Genomic DNA, 23,844 nt, shown 5'->3' with positions numbered 1-23,844 from the left:
CTCTGGAACAAAGCAAAGGAAATGGCTGCTGATGGCCTCTCTGTTGCTGAAAAATCAAGAAGTATGGCAGTACTAGTGGTGATGTTGACAAGAATGTACCATCTGGTATGCTGGGAAAAGTATGCCAGAGAATAATTCCCATAAGAGCGTGAGCAAGGATGCAAGGAAACAAAGGCAGCTTTGACAGCCTTTCACTGGCTGGAATGTGTGTATAAATCAGTTTTCTGATTCAGCAGAGGCTTTGATCTTGATCTTGTGTGATCCCCCATTTGTTTCTCTGTAGACCTTTATGTGTCCTCCAGTTTGGTTGCTTTGCCAGGTGTGTAGTCTCAATATTGTCCTTCCAGTTCCCAGTTTACCTTTTTGCCTTCTGTAGCTTTTACTGTCTTTTTCCCTTTCCCATTAATATATCAGACAACAGAAGATCTTGTGTACTGCATCCTGAGATCTTAGCTGATGTGTTGTTGCTATGCTGAATGTAGCATTGTTTGGAAAGAAAGATTTTTAATAGCCAGCTCACTTAGTGTGAATTTCCAAGTGGAAGTAGGGCTGCACTGTAATAATTTATGAATAATCTGTGGTGACCTAGTTATTGGCTGTTTACTGCATAAATGTGCCTGTTTAGCCCCGTGGAAGGTCATGAGGAAAAAGGACAAGAACTTGCTCTGGACAGCAGCTTTCAAAGGGTTATCAGGTAATAGCTTCAGAGACAAGGCTGGCTGTCAAGCTGTTTATATGGAAAACACTTCCTTCTTCATGTGGAACTGTTCTTTTGGACGTGGGAGCCAGAAAAGCAAATTATTTTTATCACCTTTGAAGACCCCTGCTCTTGGTAGGCAGGGCCCCATGTTCAACAAACTGGACAGATACACAGGACAGGCCTTTGGTGGTACAGAAGACACTAAAATATTATCTAAACCTAAATAAAAATTGTGTAAGATCCATGTTTGACTATCTGTCTGACTGAAACTTATTTTCCTCTCTTAAGTGCTTCTGCTGCTGTTGGAAAGAAGTGACACTCAGGACTGGCAGAGCAGTTGTTAACAGATGGAACACAAAATGCTGAAGGGAAGGGCTGCAGCTTGGCTTAATGAACAAGTGCTAAGCAGATCAAGGGAGCCCTGACCCATCTCTGCTGTAAACCTGAATTTCCTCCTGGGCAGAACAGGAGGTTTTAAATATATCTAAGTGAAACAAATATAAATTTTTTTTCCTGGCGTAGACATTGACTCTTGAAACACATGAGGAGTCTTTATTATACATGATTATATATAACTATGTGCACATATGCTGTCAAGTCTCAGCAGAAGGAGGATCAAGGAATCACCTTCCAGGAAAGGCAGAGAATCCTGACTTGCTCTCTGAATGGGAGGCTACTCTACAAAAGGCAGACAGTCTATCTCTAGAAAGTGCATATCAAATATGCTGAAACTTAGACATCTTTAGCTTTGAGTTTATGTCAACTGAAGTCATGGATTCCTATTGTGGAACCAGTCTTTAATTTTCTGCTCAGAGACACAAAAAACAATTTGGTTGGGTTTCAAACTAAAGAGAAAAAGAACTGAGAAAGAATGGAGTAGTACTGGTGGCTTGTACACAACTGTTTTTAGGTAATGCTGTTGGCAGTTCTTTCAAATGTGACATTGAAGTAACTTCACTACCAGAGCAGACAAAGCATCTTGTAAAAGATTCCAGTGGATGTTTTGTTCTGTTTCTAAATCCTTTGAATGAGATGTAAACTTCATTTAACTTATTTCTTGAAAGATTAGTTCCAGCTGCCATGGTTATATTTTACCACAGAGATGTGTTTGTTGAGGGCGGGGGGGATGACAGTGGTTCTGCTATCTCCTTGAAGGGTCTTTCCTTGAATTTTGGCAAGAACATCATGGAGGCAAGAGGCATTATCATTTGCTTTTAAAGAAGTATCACCTGTCATTGCTTGCTAGGCTTCTTCTTTGTTTTTAGAGCAAAGAATTTATACATAGCACTGTCAAGTGGGTAGCTGGACTTTTGCCAAGCTGTGCAGTGAAGGGATTCAGGCACAGCACAGATTGGGAGCTGAGCTTGCTCTCCCTACGCAGTAGAGGAGCTGGCTCTGTGAGAGGCAGCCTGCTGATCCCTCTTGTGTACATTGTACCAAACCCTTTTGTACTTTTGCAGCTGAAGAAGATCGGTGGAGGTGGCTTTGGGGAGATCTATGAGGCAATGGATTTGCTGACCCGTGAGAATGTGGCCTTGAAGGTGGAATCGGCTCAGCAGCCCAAGCAAGTTCTCAAGATGGAAGTGGCTGTCCTGAAAAAGTTGCAAGGTAAGGCAAAAAGCCCTTTGGAAGTACTACAAGTCACTGTGCATGTTAGTAATTAGAATCCAAAGTTGCAAATGGTTTTTATAGTTTTCTGTTCAGCTTCCATCTATATGTGATGTCATTTTAAGTCATCCAGCTCAGAAAGTTGTTACGTTTGTCAGTTGTCTGCAACTCAAGTGAGATCCAACAACAGGGACTATTTTGTCTGCCAGGATATGAGGACAGTGAGGAGACTTAGACTGAGCTATTGGTCCACTGGTCTGTGCAATCTAGTGATACTGATTAGAAAATAAGGAATAGAGGGAGCAGCACCTGACGGAAAAATGAGGTTGCCTCCCAGAGGACATGGAGCACTGAAGCATGACATGACAGAGTCTCCAAGCAAAATGGTTGACTAGTAGAGAAATGCAAAAAGTGGACAACAGGAGGTATAGGGAGACTGACATGTACCTCACTGTCCTGAAGGCAAAGTGTGAACTGATGTGCCTGTTCTTAATGAGGTTGGAAAGGAGCTGTCTTGATGCTCTTGTTCCTGGCTGGAGGAGGGGGGCTTCTACTCAAAAGATTACTATGGAGGGATGGAAACAAGGAATTTCTAAATCTGCCTTTGAGAAACTGAGAACTGCTGTTGGCTGAAGGGCATTGTGCTTGGATTTCCTTTTTAAGGCAAAGCCAGCTATTGCCAGGTACAGTTTATGTGCTACAGTATAATATACATTTTTAGGGATGTTCCTTTTTGCAGGATTCCCACTTGGGCTGAAGAAACACCTGCTGAAGCAGTGAGTAGGATCCTTATCACCAGGGCTCATGCTTCAGAGATGATGTTGTGGCCCTATGAGTCTATACCTTTGCCTTTGTACAAAATCTCCAGAGATTTAATTGAATTTGAGGGTGAGACTGTTGCAGGCCTTGTGAAATGAGTTATTCAATGTTTGTGACAGATAGCCTCTAGGTAAAAGCCAGTGGATTATTTTTGAAGGTCAAATAGTTTTCCACATTTCAGCTCTCCCAAGAGGAAGACTGATAAGGCCTCTTTTGAATACTCTGGATTGTAAAAGATGCAGCTGAGCTGTGTAAAGGAGAAATCAGCCCAGGTCATTGTGAGGACTCTTGTTGATCTGTGAAAGGCCTGGATATACAAGCTCCCAGAGAACAGCAGAGTGGGTGTCTGAGGTCTGGACACAATGCCATGAGGGCAAGTAAGGCTGTGATTGACATATTTTTGTTTGGTTGTACATTTGAAACTGCTCTGAATTGAGTGAGGGTAGGGCTGTGTGGAATGATGAAGAGGACCTCAAGACAGTGCTGTCATGCTGGCCAGTGCCAATAGGTGCTGCATCCAGGGCATGGAATGCTTCAAAAGCATGACCTGAAATCACTAAAGCAGGACTAACATCAGAAAATGTGCAAGGTGTTGACTACTACTTGTGTTTATTTCTGGAAAATCGTTGAGAATACCAAATGCTTGAAAAAACACCCACATTTGTGTACAGGCTGATGCTGGTAACTGGGGAGAGGGAGTGGTGGTGTATGGAACTAGGAAAAGCCCCTTGGCAAAGCAGTTAGTAAATATTCAGGGAAGGGACAGAAAAGACAGAAGAAGCAGAATTGGCTGTGCATCAGCTATCCTGCATGTAAGAATGACACATTACTTCAGCCATGTTTTTACAAATCAAGCTGTTCTGTGAGGAATTTAGCTTTTTTTGGTTGAAGGTTAATCCCCAAATGCTTTACTGAAATAAATGATAAAGTTAAAATAAGAAATTGGGTTGAGAGCATGGGGAATCACGTATTGTGTATGTTTTCACTGTGAGTGTTGCCAAGAGGTGAGAAACATTTCAGAAAGGGAGATACTGCCTTTTTCCAACAGTTGGTGGGTAGAGTAAGTTTTTGGTATTACCATAGGTGATACAGTCAATTCATGGATTTCCAGATGAAAAGCAAGGGAACAATATTGTCTAAAATTCCTCTGTACTTTTCTGGCAGAATTGAAAATCGCAGTCCCTCTTAAATAGTGCAACTTTATTGTTTTCTATTTAGGTGTGACCCCAACCTTAAAGGACTAATGAATGAGCTGCTGCTCTTTCCAGAGCTTGTGATCAGAATCTTGCAACTTGCTGGAGTTCAGCAGAGTTTGGGATAGAGAAGGTTGGCCACTGGCCCATACTGCAGACCTGGTTTGGGTACAGCCTGACCTCCGAGAGCAGTAGCTCCTGGTTGGTGTGCACTGCAGGCTGTTGCCAGCAGTTTGGCTCTCTGGGACAGGTTGTGGAATAGCCACATAAGGAACACAGCTCCAGGTCCCTCACAATGTCCTTCCTGCACTAGCAATCCACACAGAGCAGCTGGGGAGCCAGTCAGGTAATGACTCTTCTAGAGAGTCTCTGAACCTTCAGATAAACCCCTTGTGTAGCTTTCTGCTGTGAGGGTGGTTGTGTGCTGGAGCAAGTTACCCAGAGAGATGGTTGGAGATACTGAAAATTGTGACCATGGACAACCTGCTCTAGCTGTCTCTGCTTGAACAGGGGCATGGACTGGATGATCTCAACAGATCCCTTGCAACACAAATGGCTCTGAGATAGTCTGAGATCACTGCCATGTCAGTATCTCTCACCTGCCCTGTAGAGTCATTTTGTTCTGCTCATACTTGATTTGAATTTTGTGGATGTGAGTTTTCTGCCTCTGTTTAGATATATTAATGTTTCCCAAAGGCAAAATTCTTTCTAACTTGCATTGTTACTTGCAAGGATCCTAAGTTGTCTTCTGACCAAACTTCCAGATCTGTTCACTGTCTTGGGTCTGTGAAACACCAGCAATGGTGCCTTTTATGCTTTGGGTGAAACACAATTGAGAAGTCAGCTTATGGAGTTTCTTGCTCCAGCAGGTGATGAGCTGAAGCTCTTAGTTGTCCTGTTGTTGCACTTGCACCCAAGAAGTTTTTAGCAACATTTGTGTCTTTTTCTTGCCTCCCATAGACTTTTTAGTGAAAATCAACACCTGGTCCCGCAAAGTTGCTGTAGAATATTTCCTTGTCCAGGCTGGACTTGCTGGGCTCAGGACATTCTGTCTGGTACTACTCCATCTGGCCACTTCTAATCAGAGCACCACAAGATAGCTTTTTATTTTAATCCCTTGGAGCAGTGTTTGCCTTACATTGTCTTGTTGCTCCTAAAGAAGCTAGTAGAGAATTACACTGCTAGGGTTGAAAATCTTACTAATAACAAATTCAGGAACTGTTTCAGGGACAGTTAGGGCACATCTGCACAGTGAATTTGTGCATGAATACAGCTGCTCTGTCAGAATGCGATTTTTGTGCCAAACCCCCATTTTATTCCCTTAAACACTACTGTAAAACTATCTTTAAGTGAGGTGTGTGTGTCTGATTGTACCATTTGCACACAATTGTAACATCCTGGGATTTTCTACTTTGCAGTCAAGCATTTTGAAACCAAGCCTAAGCTGCAGTGACAAAACTCTTCCTGCAGATTGTCTCCAGCAGAGGAAGTTGCTGGTGCAGCTGGACCTGCCAGTGTTTTGCTGTGTAGACAAGCCTTTGGATCACATACATTAAAAAGTAAATGGAAATAAGATCTGTATGGCTAAGTGAAGGAGTAACATGCATATCCAGAGAGCAAGAACAGCTTTGGCTGGGTTTTCTGTGTTTCAGCCTCTTAAGCAATGTCTCCATTGGTGAGCAATGCAGTACCTGCAGATCACTGGGTAGCAGCAGTTGCTCATGCCTGTACATCTCCAGCAGATATGGCTTGGGGATTTTACACTATAAACTTCATGGAGTTGGGGGATTTTGCTTTGGGTTGGTTCTAATCTGCCCTTCTGTCTGAGGGTGCATTTCTTGGTTTGGACTCTCATTTAGAGTCTGGAGACTACTGGGTATGCTCCTGAAATAGAACCTCATGGTCTGTTTGCTCAGAGAAAACCTTACATGACCCAAAGCCACTCTGGGAACACTGACACGTGGTGGCTGGGATGATTTAAGGTAGTATGGGGGCTTTCTTTAAAACCTCATTGCTTTTGTAAACCAGGACTCTGAGGCTCCTGGTTTTTTGAATCATGAGGAGAAAAAATGTGATGGTTTCCTATCACTGAACATATGGAAGGGAGAGTACTGTCACGTCTGGATGAGCAGATGTTTTTCCATCTCTTCAATGTTTTTCTAACCCTCTGGTTAGAAATACAAATGGACAGTGATCTGCCTGCTCCCTCTGTGATTTTTTTCCCCAGGGCTGGATTTACTGTGGAGCAATATTCAGGTGGCAAAGGAGCATCAGTACTACCCAGACTCAGTCTATCTATGAGATCTTTGAGGTTAATCAAAATGCCACATCTCTGTGAGAACAGCTCTGGCACAGCTTGAGCTTGAGCTGTCCCTGTCAGTCTGCCTTTCTAACAGAAACCTTAATTGCAGAAATTGTAAACCAGTGTCCCTGATTAAATCCAGTGGGCTGCTGCAGAGAGAGGTTTGGAAAGTATCTTGGGTGCCAAACCAGGAATTGTGTTCTCTCTAGATGCTCAGCTGGGGCTGTGTGAGGCTCAGAAGCAGATGCTTTAAATTCAAAGGTATTCTCCCTGTCCTTACCCACTTCTTGGTAGGTGTCTCTGGGACCACCTTGGGGACCTGTGAGACCACAGCACTGCACAAGGATCTGTCACAAGGAGTGCAGTTTGTGTGCCTTCTGCTCCACAGGCTCTCTAAATATGGATGTGGCCACAACATTCAGTCTCCTCTGCTGGGATTCTCTTTGGAGCAGCCTAGGAGGTTGTAATTTAAAATGGCCAGATTATTTTTGTGCTGAGCAATGTTCTCTGCTCATCTGCAGTGGCAATGTTGCCCTGGTGTGAGGTTTCAAAACCCTGAGTATTTGCTTTTGATCTCTTTTGGCTGCCAGATATTGCTAAGCTCTCTTCAGTGTGTTGTTTTATTTGTAAAAGCCTTCTTTTCAGTGTAACCAGTTTCATTGTGTAGGACTCTGATTAATATTATTCTGCAGTGCAGAGATCTTCTGCATATTGAGTAGTTGTGCAAGATGCAGCATGGTCACAGGCAGTGTAGTTTTTGAGTACCTGAATTTGTTACAGCAGATCCTGTACTTCTTGTTCCCTCTTTATTGCTGGGGCTGGACAGATAAGGTTTTCTAGCAAAATACTGGAAGAAGAGGAACCTTGCTTTTCTTACTTGCTAGTCCTAGGGGTTTTTGTTCTTATTACATTACTCTTATTACATGTGAGTTTTTTGTGTTAAAGTGGTGCCTTAATGCTCTGTGATTCAGTTTCTTTCACTTTTCTAGACACAGTTTATATGTTTCTACAATATTTTTCTAGGTGGATGTAAGCAAGCTCTCTGCAAAGACTAGAAAGCAGAGTGAATTGCCCTTGTCAGGATTTTAGGCCATCACAGGGTGGCAGATTCACAGACTTGCTGTAACTTGAGCCTCTCTATCCATCACTGCATTTTTTCCATGTGGAAGTGTTTGAATGAACTGGCATTTGTTACACATTATTTTTGTGCTAACTATGGTGCCATTGGGTGGGGGAAGGTCATGGCTGGGCTGAAAAAGGATTTAAACCACATTTTTTGAGATTGTGTGGAATTTTTGCTCCAGTAGTGTTGTGTCTTGACCTGTGTGGGATCTATTATCAGTACTCCTCTTCAAGTTGTTAGTTTTGGGAAACAACTGGAGGAAATTATGCCGTGCAAAGTCAGGCAGTTTTACCTTTAACTAATTTGGAGACAATGACCAATCTTTTGGGTTTGTGTCCATTAGTTCATTGATTTATTACAGAAGCTCTAGCAAGCTTAACCCAGTTGGTTAAATCCTAGCTGATTACTGTTGAGTAATGTAGTTATTTAAGCCTTACTTCCAGCAGAGAATTTGTCTTCTTTCATGTTCAAAACTCCTTTGTCCAGCTGAGTTGACAAGTCCCTGAAGTCTGGCTGGTTTGTCTGGCCAGAGATGAAACTTGGTAACTGCAGAGGAAAGGAGTCTATGTGAGCCAGCTCTGCCAAGCTAAAGGCAGCATTTCCAAGTAAAATTAGAAGATGATGAAAATAACTCTCATTTCATTTGCTAGTCCTGATGAATCCTCTGTTTCTTTACAATATTTGTACAGAAGTGAATTCAACATCCCCCAATACAAAACCTGTGATAAGCTGATAAACCTGACACTGACAGGCAAATAAAGAAGAGGATAGCTGTAAAATGTACACTATAATATAGAGCATTGAGAAACAACTGCAGCTTTCCAAATACCAGTGAGAACAATTGTACAACTACATGTCCATAGCTGTGCATGCATATCATGGACACCCCAGCAGTGCCAAGTACTTAAACAAGTTATGTTATGGTTAGTGACCATAACACCTGGGCTTTTCCCAGTATGTGACACAGATCCAGAAGAAAATTTAGGCTCTCAGGAAGGACCTCTGGAGGTCTCTAGTACAACCCCATGCTCCAAGCAGAAAAGAAATAGATCTGGTTGCTCTGGGCTTTTGTCAGTGAAGTTCTGAGTAACCTCCAGAGATGGAGATCCCACAACCTCTTTGGGCCCCTGTTCCAGGGTTTCACCATCCTCATGGAGGAGAAAGAAATAACATTTTATAGGAACTTCCCATATTGCAGCTCGTGCCCAGTGCCTCTCTGTGTGCCTCTGTCATGGGTTAACCCTGGCTGGCACTAAGTGCCACACAGCTGCTCACTCAGCACCCCTGCCCCCATGGGATGGGGAGGAGGGCAAAAATACAAAACTCACGGGCTGAGATGAGAACAGTTTATTAATTGAAATAAGAGCAATAACAGTAGTAATGAAAAGGTAGATAAGAAAATGACAGGGGGGAATAAAACCCAAGAAGTACAAGTGATGTGTACCACCCTCTGAGAAATGCCCAGCACATTCCCAAGCAGTGGTCTGTGGCTCCTGGTGAATCAGCCCCAGTTTGTATACCCAGGATGACATCCCATGGTAAGCAGTATCCCTTTGGCCCATTCAGGTCAGCTGTTCCAGCTGGGCTCCTGCAAGGCCCCAAAAAACTCTCTCAATGAAGCTTTTAACAGGGCTTACGGTTGTTCATTTAGACACACAGGAGAAACAGTGACAAGATCTTCTCAAGGGGTCCAAAAAACAAAATAGCTTTACTGGTAGCTTTAGAAAATCAGAGAACTTTGGCTAAAGGCTAGGAGCAGCATTCAATCAACACAAAACACTTCTCAAAGCATTGGCTTAGCCCACTCAGCTTCACAAACTCAAAGCAAATTTGATTTTAAGTCACTCAAAAAGAGGGGATTAGAAGAAGAAGAAAGGGAAGGACAGAAAAGATACAGAGAGGGACACATACAGCTACCAACTCCTGTGTCCACCAATGTTCAGATGATAGAAAGTCCAAGAGGAGGTAGGGTCAAGACATGTGCTTGCCATGTATTTGGCTTTAAATACCCTTGGCCTTCCTGGGCCCTTCCCCCAGGTGAGACTTCTGGTCACTTGGCCACTCAGGAGCTGGGTTAGGACTCCAGGGATGGGGTGTGGGGCATTTTTTCCAGTGGGACAACTGGCAGCTCTGTCAGGCTGGGATGCTGGCTCTAGGGGTGCACTGCCAGGGCAACGCCCAACCTGCCCTGCCCCACACACGTGCACCCTAAAATATCTTGAGACATCAACCTTTCCAGTCTCTCATTACTCCCTCCTGGCTTCTGGTGCAGCTCCTGACTGGCAGAGCAGGGGAGCACTGAAAAGTCCTTGACTTAGGGTAGGGACTACTAGGCAACAGCCTAAATTAAACACTCATGTGTTATCAACACTGTTCTCATCCTAAATACAACACACAGCACTGGAACAGCTACTAGGAGTAAAATGAACTCCAGCCCCCACAAAACCAGGACAAGCTCTGAGGAAAGTCAGGCTCCATCTTCTTGGCACTCTCATGTTAGGTGGCTTGGACCAGCAGAGAGTTTCCCTTCTATTGCCTTCCTAAAGGCTGAACAAACCCAGTTCTCTGCACTTTTTGTTAATGTTACATTTTCCTTTCCTTGCCACCATCCTGGTGGCACTGCTGAAGTTGTGATGTTGTATCAGTGTTGGTCTTGTGCAGGAGAAAATGCAAGAATTGGTAAGGTAACAGTAATAAGAGTAACAATTGCTATGAGATTTATGATAATTCATGCAGCAGAAGTTACTTCAGTGCTTTGGGTGAACTGTTAGGAATGAGACAGATACTCTATGGAGATGAATCACAGAATTTTAGCATAAAATTAAAAGATTAAATTTTTTAACTTTTTTGTGGAGAAGAGTGGTTACTGGTTTTCTGGTGAAAACACAGGAAATATGGAGTCTCTTACAAAAAAAAAAAAACCAACTTCAAGTTGCAACAAAAATGCCACATATTTCCTTCTTAGTATTTATTTGATTCGTTTCATTGCTGCATTGAAAATACATTAGGGATATTTAAGGACTTAAATGAGTGGAAGATTGGAAAGAATATTGGTGTCCACCAGTTTGAAATTGATCCTTGTGAAAAAATAGACTCAAAAAAGGATCATAATTTAGGTTCTTTTGGGGCTGTGTAATGAAAGCTTTTCATATAATGAAAGTTTTAAAGTATTCAAATGGGGACTTTAATCATATCTCTACAAGGTGATGAATATCTCTCCAAGGGTTGAAGGGGTTCTTATACATGAGAACATAATTATTGACTGTAATTTTCAAGCTTCTTCAGAAAAAGGATGGTGAAGACCATTTCAGTGACTGAAATATTTCTTACCCCATATTATATGGGACATTATTATGTTCATTGTAGTTAAAAGACTGCAGTAGAAAGAATACTTTTCTACAGCTGAACATTGAAATTTTGCCTTAACTGAATGCTTGTGAACAAAATAAAACACTGTAACTTTTCTCAAGTAAGTGCTTATGAACATTGGGCCAATGTATTTCTCCAGTGTTAGGTAATTAACTGGCCAAAACTCTTTATAATCTATTGCCCTGGTTTTTGCTTTGTTTTAGTAAGAAACAAATGCAGACACAGAGCATCTTTTCTATGGTATAACTTGTGACCCTCTGGAATATCTGTGTGACTGCTGAGCAGAGCAGTCTGGCAAAGGAGCAAGTGTCATCTGGCAGTGCAGTAAAATGATTGTGAGGCTTCCCATACCAAGTATACCTTGGAAAAAAACCAAACATTTATCCCCCTCCCTTCTTTCTTTTCTGGGTTCAAATATGCTTTGCTGCTCTCTGCTATGATCTCCATGCTTGAGGAGGGCATGTGTGAGAAGAGAGGCTATTTCCTGCTGCCTTAAAGGGAATTCATGGATGGAATGACAGTTGCAGCATCCTGTCTACACAGGAGGTTATTAACATGATTGTTCTTGTGTGCTTCATAATTCTGATCAGCCTCAGGACTGAGCTGCAGGAATCCCAAAATCACACCTGACTGTCAGCCTCCATCTGCTACTTCAGCATGGCATGAACTGCTCCAGGAGAGCAAACAGTTGTAATCTGGTGCCTCCTTTAGATGACAAATGAGTGAAAGGCTCTGGAACCCAGAGGGTTTGGTGCTGCAGGCATTCATCCCACCTGTAGGACAGGCTGGCTGTACATGCAGCACTTCTAAATGTGGCCTGCCTTTCCTACACTCTGTTATATTCTTTTTGTTTCATGCAGAAATGGGCACAGCTTTCTTTCACCTCCTTTCTTCTGTTTTCCTGGTGTTGTTGTGTTGCTAAACAGTGCATGGCAGAGCTGTTCCAGGAAGAGCCTAAATTCCCAAGGCCAACTGGTCAGGTTCAAGCCTGTTTTAGACTGGAAAGGAGGATTCAGTATAAAATCATGGCAGTTTGGGGATGCAGGTAATCAAGAACTGTCAGTCCATCATTTTCAAAAATTATAGTAAGCAGAAACACGTTGTCATCCTAAACAAGCAAAAAATTCTCAAAAATAATAAAAACTAAAATGCTTTTTCTTTCTGTAAAATTTTGTGATCCAGAAAATAATGGTGTTATGGAGGAAACTGATTTTAAAAAAATTTTAGAAATTAGCAAGGATGTGTCTTAAGTCAAACCACTGGTTTCACTGAAATTAGTGATTTAGCTGGGCAGGTTCTCCCTATCAGAGGGTTGCTTTTTAATGCTCATCTGTAGTTTTGCAGCAACAAAAAGCATATGGTGTCTGTGCTTTGCAATTATTTAAAAAAATAAAAGCAAGTAAAAAAAAATGAGTAATTTACCCTTTTCACCACACAATGGCTCTCATTGTCACTAGAAACAGTCACTGTGTTTTGGCTTTTGCCTCATATCCATCCCCTGGTGCTCTGAAAGGCGAACAAAGCAAAGTGGGACTCAGTGTGTCTGTGCAAATCTGTGAATCATGGCTGGGATGAGTGTGGGCTTGCTCCTGTCCATCCTCTCTGCCACCTGTGTGGGTGGGCAGTTTGCTGAAGCACAGGAGTGTCATGAGATCCTAAAGAAACAGAACTGATTCTTTCTGAGGTTATCCAGATATGTTGACTTTGTAGTGACAGCTCTGGCTCCGAGGGTCCCTTCACACTGGCAGGCAGCACAGCCACCCCTACTGGGACATGTGGCACAAAGGTGAGTGGGACAGCTGGGACTTCCTGGTCATTCCTTCATGGTAATACCCACACCAGGATGTGTTCTGTATCTACACAGTATCTCAAGGGGTTTCCTCAGAAAAACAAAAACCTGTCAAAATCAACACTGAATTTGCAATGAGCTTGTCAACAGCAGAAAAGCAGTGGCACTCAGTATCTGTAGCTGCCCTCAGGCTGGGGGCCTGGTGTGTGAGAAACAGGGTCAAGGAAGAGCGTGTGCCCAATGGGAGCAAGGCCAGGGGACATGGGAAAAACACAGACATGCTGCTTGCCACTGCCGGGAGAAAATCCATGCAGCCAAAGCTCAGCTGGAGTTGAAGCTGGCCAGAACTGCAGGGGACAATGAAAAGGAGTTTTTTTCAAATATCTTAATGGAAATAGGCAGTGTAAAAATAACATCAGCCCCTTGCAGGATGGGCATGGTCACGAGACAGGGACAAGGCAGAGGTGTTTAACACATTCTTTGCCTCTGTCTTCAACATGGCTGAGGAACCGAGGGGGTCTCAGTGCCCTGAGCTTGGAGGATCTTCACTGTGAGAATGATCAAGTCCCAGCTGACACTGAAATTGTGCAGAGTCTGCTGCTCCAGCTGGGTCCCTACAAATCTGTGAGGTTTAATGGGATTCATGCAAGAATCCTCAAAGAGCTGGCTGATTTCATTGCAAAGCCTCTCTCAATGATTTTTGAGTGGTCTTGGGAATAATCCAGAGAGGTCCCAGCTGACTGGAAGCTGGTGAATGTTGTCCTGATTTTCAGGAAGGGAAAGAAGGAGGACCCCAGAAACCACAGGCCTGTCAGTCTCACTTCAGTGCCTGGTGAAGCTGTGGAGAAGATGATTCCAGGAGGCATTGAAAAACAGCTGAACAGCTGGGGCAACCCTGGATCTACAGAGTGGGAATGAAATGATGGAAAGCAGTGCCATGGAAAGGGACCTGGGGATCCTGGTCCATGGCAAGTTGAACATGGCTCAGCAGTGTCCCTGCAGCAGGAGGGACAACCCTGTCCTGGGGACATCAGGGACAGCATCAGCTGGGCAAGGGAGGGGATTGTCCCCTCTGCTCTGCACTGGGGCAGCCTCACCTCCAGTGCTGGGGGCAGCTTTGGGTGGCACAGTATAAAAAAGATACAAAGCCTTAGGGAGTGTCCAAAGGAAGGGGATGAGGATGGTGAAGGCCTTGAGAGGAAGCCATGTGAGGAGCAGCTGAGGGCACTTGGTCTGTTCAGCCTGGAGGAGACTGAGGGGAGACCCCAGTGCAGTGACAGCTTCCTTGGGAGGGGGAGAGGAAGGGCAGGCACTGATCTCTCCTCTCTGGTGACCCATAACAGGTCCTGAGAGAACAGCCTGGAGCTGAATTGGGAGATTCAGGTTGGATATGTGGAAAAGGTTCTTCACCCAGAGAGTGGGTGGAACAGGCTCCCCAGGGCAGTGGTCACAGCACTGAGGCTGGCAGAGTCCAAGAAGCATTTGGGCAATGCTCTCAGGCACACAGTGTGACTATTGATGGCTCTGTGCAGGGCCAGGAGTTGGACTCGATGATCCTTGTGGGTCCCTTCCAACTCAGCTTATTCTGTGATACACTGAAGAGAGTACTTTCCGAATCTCTTTTCCTGAAATATGGTGGTTTGTGACATCCCTTGATGGTTTCAGCATGGGCTTGCACATTCAGTTCTGAGACTGGATAATGTCCATGCCAGAGTCATGAAGGATCTGCAGATACATAACATTCTTGTTCATCTAACCAGATACAGGTGGACACTAGGACTGGTGTTTGTTTGTCCTAAACCTGTTCTTCCAAAGGTATTAAGGAGCAGTCAGGGTCTCTATTCCTCCTGTTCTGGTTTCCAGCATCTCTGTTACCTTGTTGTGACAGGAGAGAGAGTGTGGTTGTTCTGGTGGGATGCTGCTGGGCCCTAAGGCAAGCTCTTGATGCTCTTACTGAGGGTCCTGGCATGGAGCTCCATATTCCACAGCTGTGTGCAGGGCTCTGGTCAAAGCTCTGGTTCTTCAGTGAAAAAGATGCTCCTTTGTCTCCTGCTGCCCTCCATGTCCCTATTCTGTCATGTCTTGCTGTCCCCAGTGGTTTCTGATGCCCCAGGCCTGTGGTACACACAGTGACAGCAGTAGCAGGGCCTTGAGTGTGCTACAGGCAGTGCAGTTACTCATTACTCTGTGTGTTCATGTTCTTCCCTTTTTTCTTTAAAACTAGGAATTTTCAAACAATGAGCTTTGGTTTAAAAACTAATTCCAATCACCATTGCTTAAGTGCTACAAAGTAACATAGGGTAAAGTTATGCAATGATACTCATGCCCTTCCCTGCTTAGAAACCCCACCAGGAACCAAGAGTTCACCTTTGTGGTGTGCATCAGCCTTTCCTCTGTTATCAGCAGTCTGCTATTAGGGGAATTCGTGCCTCATCCTTCCCCTTCTGAGAATCCAGAGAGCAAACCATCCCAAATCCATTACAGGTCAGGTTCTGAAACCACAGCCTCCCCTCCCCACTGAGGACCAGCTGAGTATTGTGGGTGGCTGAGTTAGTTTGATTTTCCCTGAATAGGTGTAGTTTGTACTAACATCATGCCAGAACTTGACACTGAATGGCCCTGATTTTTTTTCTTCTGTTGTTATGAAATTGCTTTTGTGTTTCAATGGAGTATTTCCATAAACATCTTTGTTTTCCAGGCGTCTCTGACTATAAAATTCAGGGTTTGTTCATGCTGAGGTAGCATTAGATTAGCTGTTTCAGGGTAAGCAGTGCTAGTAGATAAGTGTGGTGGTGGTGTGTACAAGTCAGCTTGTACTGAGTGAAGTTGGTGTGAGGAGCTGAGCTCAGTTTGTTATGCATAACTCCTTACCTGATACCCTTTTATGGGTACCAGCCCTGAATCAGAAACCATCTCTCTAAACATCATGATCACAGGGTTGTTATCTTGTGTTCTATTCTGTTCATTTCTGTTTCTTTCCAGGGAAGGATCATGTTTGCAGATTTATTGGCTGCGGAAGAAATGAAAAGTTTAATTATGTGGTCATGCAGCTTCAGGTGAGTTCTGTCCTTTGCCTTTCCTGTCTGAAGAATAGAGAAGGCATCACTGGGAAGGATTTACACTGAGAGAATAAGGCCAAGCACTGGTGCAAAGGCTTAGTTGTACACAGAAAGAGGATGGAATAAAAGACAGTAAGAAGGGCTGGTGTTGCTCTTGATATCCCTTGGGATGGTTCCAGTCGTCAAGATGAGCTAAAATATTTCATAGCTCTGCTTTTCTGTTTAAGATGGCTTTCTGTCAATTTTCTGGGGAGAGCACTCAATTCAGAATGCTCACAGGAGCAACCCACAGCATTGTGCAGCAGTGGCAGCTCTTTGGAATACCTCCTGCTGAGCTGTGATGCAGCATTCAAAATATGCCTTGTATCAGAGCTCAGAGTGAGCCATGGTGTCACAGCAGCAGCACAGTTTCTCTGTGAAAGGCCATGATCTCTGGCTCCCCTGTCTCTCCCAAGCTCAGCAGTAGCTCAGCTTCTGCTGTGGAAGTGTTTACTCCTGTTTGAACACTGCTGATATCAAGTCAATAGGGGCAAATACTTGGGTAGCTACCACATGGTGACTGCACTGCTAGGCAGTAGGTGAAGTAAAGCAGGTACCAGCAGATCCCAGACTTCTTTAAAATAAACTTCTGATTCTTTTGTAGCTCTGCTTTGCAAAACAGTTGTATAAAGCCAGGAAACTCCTGGTGCTTGGGTTTGCCTTTTATGCACCATTGGCATCCCAACTGCTGTTATGGATAGAAAAAATCCTTTAGCTTTCTAAACAACCCTGGCTACTGCTGCTGCTGCAGTGTGAACATGAATATGATTCATGAAAGGGCTAGCCTGGAGCTCATGGAAGAACAAGGCTTCTACCCTCCCTCCTGTCCTTACCAAGCCTGATAAAAGAGACTTTATCTGGGAAAGAAATTTCTCTGCATGGGTTCTCCTACTTTCTGGTTTGCTCTTGACTATGTAACTGAGCTTGTAGAGTAGGCAGAGCTAAAAATAATTTCATTATTTGCAGGTGAAGATGTTGATACATAAGGTATTAGCTAGTTCTGCACCATCACTGTTCAGGCTAAAATTCTCCTTCAACTTCAAGACCTGCTGAGACATGGTTTATCACGTGTCCCCCTGACTGTGGTGTACTGCAGTTCTCTCTTTCTCTTCAGACATCAGGACTGAGGCTTCCACTCTCAAGCTTTGCAACTCATTGCATCTGCACCGTCCCATAATCAGCCTGACAGTGTTTATTTGGAAAATGATGCTCATTTTGTCTCTTTTCCTGGTAGCAGTAGGAGCTGGGGAAACTTATAGCACATTTCAGCGTGCAGCCCTGAAAAAAATGAGCCTTGCTTTCCATGTTACCATTGGATAAGAGAGCTGGTGTTCCAGGAGCAGCTTTACAGTGGAAAGCAAGATCTGCTGTCAGTTCAGTAACTTGGATATTTCAGAACAGCACTGACAAAGCTGTGCTGCCTCTAGTAAAGTGTCACAGAAATTCAAGGAGATAAGCACTGGAGAGGTGGTTTAGTTTGATTTTGTTCATGATAAAGAGCAAACCTGGGCGGACTGCTGTGGCTTGGCTCTATCTATGAGCTGGCCTGTGTCAGGTGTGATTCTTCAAGGGCCCAGAGCCTGAAGTGAAACATGGCTCAAAACAATTTGAGAGACTTGTCACATGCTACATGAGCCAGCTGGCACCTTTATGTCTGTACATAACTTCAGAAGTGGAAGTAAGTGGATGGAGATGGCATTTGGAGAGCAATCTCTGTTTTCTTCTCAGCTGTTTGGAATTTTTTATATATTTGCTGTTGGGAATTTTGCTTGAATTCATGTGGACCTGTATTACAAGCATATGTCTTCTCTAGATGTTAGATGTCTTCTGTATATGTCTTTACAGAAGCAGAATCAAGAGGTGCTAAAGCATAGTAATGAACAGCATGTCCCTATAGCTTTTGTTCCTTGTGAATGTTCTCTGAAACAGCAGGCTCTTGTTCCTAATGTTTTCAATGAGTTGGTAAATGCATTAGTTCTGTGGGTTACAAGAGCACTCTGCCATGGAATAGAATCATTTTAGTAGCTTCTCTTTACAAAGCTAAACAGGTATAGACAAAACTCAGATGACAGACATCAAATAGCACTGTGATTTTTTCTTGCATTTACTCTGTCCTTTTTTTCTTTTTCTTTCCTAAATTGTCTTGATTTTTATGCATAGCTGGTAGCCCTTTTGTTTTTCCTCAGAAATTTAATTAATTGCAGGTAAATTAGCAATTTGTTTTGATAACTATGAAGTCAGTGGAAAAATCCTCCTCTCCTGATTTTGGGTATGATTTTCCTGATAGACAACTTTCCCCATTGTGGTGTTGCCACAACAATGCTGGCTTGAGCTTGAACCAGACAATGTGTGCTAGGAAGTTTCCAATGAAACTGCAGCATCATGACCTGCTGATTGAATCTGTGCTGCTTTAATCTTTAGAAGGCTCAGAGAGCAGTCAGAGCTTGTGCTAAAATCAGCTTCTACATGGTCTGGGTTTAACAGTAAGGAGATGCTGGTCTCTCCAGTCTGAGGCACTGCTGTCCATGCCGTGCCTAATGTACAAACAGTGACAAGCTGGCTTCCTGAGATAACAATATGGTATCTTCTTATCAGCAAATGCATCACTTAGAAACTAAAATGAACTACTGCAAGATCTTGCACAAGAAATGAAGCAGACACGACATGAGCTCCTCTCTGAGTTGCATGTCTGCTTTTTTGGGGTTGCATGTTAGAAGTCACAGCTGTGAAAGGCTCTGCTTTCCTGTGATGGTTTAAGTGTTCTATTGACTGTTTCAGGGCCGAAATCTTGCAGATCTCAGAAGGAGTCAGCCTCGAGGGACTTTCACACTGAGCACAACGCTGCGATTGGGCAAACAGATTCTGGAATCAATAGAAGCCATTCACTCTGTGGGATTCCTGCATCGGGACATCAAGCCTGTATGTTGTTTTGGAAATTTTCCTTTGGTTGTATGTCTGTCTGTTCTGCTTGAGTCAATAAAGACAGTCTGAGTATGGGCAGGACTCAGCAGATACATTTAGGCTTCCCTGCACACTCCCACTGTCTGACATGTTTGGTACTTTCTATAGGTGCAGAATAGTAATATTGTATTGTCCTTTTTTTAAGTGCAAAGCAAACCAGCTTTTATTGGCAGAGGCTGCCCCATGGTGGGTTGGTAGCTGTCAGTCATACTTGCACCAGTCAAGATCCCATGATGATGCAGTCTAGTTCTGAATGGTCCTTTGGAGTCCAGCCAATTATCACTGTAGAAGTTGTTCAGAAAGGAAGTCTTGTTCTGTGACGCACCACTTGAATAAATGTTAATTCATGTATCTGACTTAGCTAAATCATGCTCTTAATCCTGTATGAGTGATTGCCAAAAGAATTGGAGCCCAGTTTCCAGTGTCAGAAACACAGTCACATTGTTGGTCATCTGCCTAGGCAAAGCACAGCAATTCCAAGTCTCATGGTAGAAGCCAGTCTTCTTGCTACAGCTCTTCACTACTTGACCTGAACACTTGTTGCTGTGCTATACCTGTGACCAACTTCTTCCTAGCAAACTCAGTTGCTCCTTTTAAAATCAGCTACTTTTGGCTGACTTGATTCAGCTGAAAACCAGTCACTGATGTGCTTGGCTACAAATCCTTGAGCAGCCACCCATTATGGTAAAGGATGGAATTTTAGGATTGAGGTTAAAAATAGGAGCTGCTCTGTTTGCTTGTTATCGGTTTATTTATCAAGAACCAAGCCTGGTGGTTTCTATATGCCTCAATGTTCAGATAGATCTTGGCAGTGCACTGCAGTAAAGGGAGATCCTGGGAGTTAGGGCAGAATAATTCATGCTAGCAGCTGAGCTATGAACAGAAGCATTTGCCTACAAGAACTCCAGCCGGTTATGCAAATCATGGAGTTCTCACTGCAGAACTAGTGGTGTTAAATGTAGCTCTTTCTCAGAAGAGCAGAAATTTAGCTAACCTAATGTGAATTTTAGCAATTTTGACACTCCACGGTCTCTCATCTGCAAAGCAAACTTCTTATCAAGGCAGTGATTCTCTAATCATGATGTTTAAGGTGGATCTTAAAATAATCTCTTTGACTTGTTTCCACCAGAGGCATGTGGAGCTACATGATGAAGTTTTGCTAACAAATAGCCACTCTTACCCAAGCTGTTGGTATCACTTTGACTTTTCTTTCCTTCTTTGTCCAGTCCAACTTCGCCATGGGCCGGTTACCTTCAACATACAGGAAGTGCTACATGTTAGACTTTGGTCTGGCCCGCCAGTACACCAACACTACTGGGGAAGTTCGACCAGTAAGTACATTGCAGGCAGCATTTTTCCATTTCTGCAGCTGATTAGGAATGGAAAGATGTTGTGGCTCTCTTTGTTTTGTGGTTGTTGTGTGTGGTCCTTATATTGCACTGCATTTTCTGCGTGGTGAGAAACAGCAAGTGACTTCAGCTGAGTTGGGGATCTAAGAAGGGATGACAGATTTTGTCTTAAAAGATGTGTGGCTTTTTGTGGTTTTTTTTCATTTATTTCCTCTAGGATAATCATGTTTTCCACAGGCTTGCAATATTTACTGAGTACAATATGGACTAACAAAGAGTGAGCCCAGCGCTGGCCATATAACTTCTGTGGCCCCAAAGGACTGGTCTAGTTCAGTTCTGTGTGGTCTGGGGAAACAGGTTGGTGTATTCTTAAAGCTTTTGATGAAAAAGTGTGCTAGAAGTTGAAAGCTGACCTGATCTCTGGGACTGAGCTTACTGTGAGATGCAGCCTGTAATGCTGTTCTCACCCTTCCTGGCTTTGGTTTTATGTCTACTGCCCCTGTCCAGATTTCCTAGCAGGGATATTTCAGTGTGCCTGCCTGGGGGGGAGGTAAGGGCAGGGGGCATGACTTGTGCCATGTAATATGGGTTTTATCTTCAGCTCTTTTACCAGCATGGTGTTATCTGGGATCATTCATAAGGATGTGTAAAGCTTCAGATATTCTAGGATCTGTCAGAGAATTCCTAGATTTATTTCAGAACACAGTGCAAGCAGAGAGTGCTCATACAATATCTCTGTTCATCATCCTAGGCTTGCAGCTTTGGATCTGCACACTTTTTACACCTGCAAGATAATTGTTGTTCTGGAAAGTGTTGATAATGTGCTAGCTAAACACAGAGACTCTGTAGTGCAGGGTATGGTTGGGGAGTGGGAAGAAAGCAAAGGCCAGTGAGCAGATTTTGTGTCTTTAGCAGATGAATATAGCTGGGGTGTTTTTCTTTCCTTTTGGTTTTTTTTTCTTCTTTCAGAAGTCTTTTCAGTTTTCTTTTTCTCTGCAGCTGGGAGCAGCTCCAAAGGTTGTGCCTGCCCCTTATTCTTAGAAAGACACACATTACATACTACTGGACTTCCTTGTCAATGCTTTTTAGTTTGGGGATAACCCTTCTCCATAGGGTTATCCCCAAACTAAAATTTTGTCCTTCACAAAATATAGCCCCACTCCTTTCCTCTTTCTGCAGTCAGAATTCAAGTCCATTACAGCTTAAAAGTGGCATTTGTTTTTCTGCAAAATTCCTTCATTTCTTAATGAAATAAAAAAAATTGTCTGTATTTCAAGTCCCATTATTAGAACACTGTTCTTTCTTTACAATTAAAGAAATTAATTTTTCCAAATGTCTCTTCTTTTGAATCCTCTATTTTATTCCTTTCTCACCATAATTTAAAATTATTTCACTTTTAGTTTGTTCCTAGGCCCTGTTTTTAGAAACAGCTCTGCATTCAGCCTTTTCCAGGGGAAAGATTCTTCAGCTGTGTCTTGGAAGTTGTGTCCTGCTTGGGTTGGTCCTGGGGGGGCTTTGTCAGAGTGCAGGGCTCTGAGAAGGTTTGTCTCCTTTCTGCTCAGTCTGCTGGTTCATTGTTTGCTTGCCACAGCTGGGTCTCACAGAAGGGTGAATGACATATGATCTGTTCCTAAAAAGATGCTTGCCATCCCCAGAGGGGTGGGAGTGTGCTTTCCTGAAAGTGGTGAAAAGTCTCCTTTCATTTGGGATATAGGAGGATCATACAGGGTGTAGTCTTACATACCTGATGTACCCGTTCTCCCATGCCACACTTCAGGGGATCAGGCTTTTTGACAGAAATGATACAGCAAAAAAACCCACATAAATATTCACTTCAGTGCCTTTTAACATTATGCAGTAGTCACTGGGCTCTTTGGTCCTTTTGTGTCCCTGCTGCCTGATACCACTTTGAGTCCCACTTATCAGACCAAGGCATTTGTCTGGAGAAGCACAGAGTGATTGCTGCCCAAGTAATGCACTGAGGATTAGCAAGGAGATGGAGGGGAAGGGTGGTATGAAGGCAAGAGAGATGAGACATTTTGTGGTGTTTTTGCATTTTTTTAAATAAGAACTTTATCACTTGTTTCACTGAAGAGATTATTTCAACCCAGTAAGGTAAATTCTTTTTCTCCATTCTCTTTCCATTCATTTATCCATGGAGAATACATTTTTCAGATTTATCTGAAAAATCCTGAGCCTAGTATTTTTGTGGTTTGGTTCTGAGGTACAATACACAAGATAGGTGAGGGAAGGGGCTCACTCCCTTTTTTTGGAAGCATGTCTGGCTTTTACTTTCAGTCATATTCATTTTTTTAACAGAAATTTTCTGCTCACGTAGGTTCTCTGCAGTTTCCTACAGTTTCAGAAGCATTGTCATACTTTATGAATAATACCATAAAAGTATCAGCTGTTTTCATATCCTCTGAAATTCAGAGCCACAATCTTCTTATCACCTTTTCAGAAAAACTCTGAATGACTTTCTAGTAATACAGATAATGAGCCAGGTCTTTAGGATGCTGTGGATTTGTTGGGTTGGTTTTTTGTTTTTTTTTTTTAACTTACCTCTTGCCTCTTACTTTCTAGAAAATGATTAAAACTTTGAACTGGGATCATTTCAAGGGCTGTCCCAGCAGCTTTTACATGGGGAGCTGTTACTCTCCTGAGCCCTTGATGAGAGTTATGGATTTGATCTCTATGTCTCTGCAGAGGATGGATGCTTGACAGTTCAGCTTGATAGATCACATTTGTGAAATTGTGGCCCACTTAACCTAACTAAATCCAGATTTATTCTGAATCTGAATTTATCCCGTGCTTCTAGGAAAACAAAACTGATCTCCCTTGTGTGGGATGCTAATATTAGCACAAATGCTAGTCCTTGGAGAAGAGCTGTTGTGGCACAGATTTGCTTCCATAACAATGGTCTCACCCCTCTATTGCTTGCCCATTGCCACATGTTACAAAGTCTGCTGGGCAACAGCCTGCAGGAACTTACATTGCTCTATAAAACAGAAGATGGTTGAGACCAGAAGGTGTGTAAGGAAGCATCAGCAACCTTTCTTCCCTCAGCTGTTCTCAACACTCTCATTATTTGAAATTTCTTTGGGGGCTGTAGAAGTCAGGCTTTGATAGTTACTCCTTTGGATAGGCAGAGCAGATGTGCATTGGTCAGGTACCATGTGGTGTCCATGGTGTGCTGGGAGCTGCTCAGGGCCTGGCTCAAGGCTCTTACTTTGGCTACCAGCAGCATTTCTGGCATTTGTATCACAGCCAACATCCTGGCTAGCAAGGGGGACTCTGGCTAAACAGGAGAAACAGAACAGACTGCTAGTGGACACAAAAAAATTAATATTTTCAATGTGTTTTGTTTCCAAGCACTTGCAAGGACAAGTTTCTGAACAAGGAACAGGCAGGCAGCTTGCCAGGACTGCTAGAGGAGTTGCTGATTTCTTACTGCTCCTCCCTGTCTCTCTAAGCCACACTCTCTGCTGTTTAAAAGGTGACAAATTCTGGTTAGGATCTGTCATCTGTATCCA

The 23,844-nt window shown here is 43.3% G+C and overlaps 1 protein-coding gene across 1 annotated transcript in view; it reads left to right on the top strand.

Annotated features, from left to right (window-relative positions):
- The window catches only part of TTBK1 (tau tubulin kinase 1), a 107,862-nt gene that overhangs the window by 21,144 nt on the left and 62,874 nt on the right, over nucleotides 1-23,844 (top strand). The window contains exons 3-6 of the mRNA XM_018921014.3: nucleotides 2,161-2,308; nucleotides 15,886-15,959; nucleotides 18,780-18,920; nucleotides 20,189-20,293. Of these exons, the coding sequence (XP_018776559.2) occupies nucleotides 2,161-2,308; nucleotides 15,886-15,959; nucleotides 18,780-18,920; nucleotides 20,189-20,293 (468 nt within the window). The remainder of the gene's footprint in view (nucleotides 1-2,160; nucleotides 2,309-15,885; nucleotides 15,960-18,779; nucleotides 18,921-20,188; nucleotides 20,294-23,844) is intronic.

The sequence above is a fragment of the Serinus canaria genome, chromosome 3 (assembly GCF_022539315.1).
Source record: "Serinus canaria isolate serCan28SL12 chromosome 3, serCan2020, whole genome shotgun sequence".
Lineage (NCBI taxonomy): Eukaryota > Metazoa > Chordata > Aves > Passeriformes > Fringillidae > Serinus > Serinus canaria.
The sequence above is the reverse complement of the archived record's forward strand: the minus strand, read 5'-3'. Positions and strand labels throughout refer to the sequence as shown.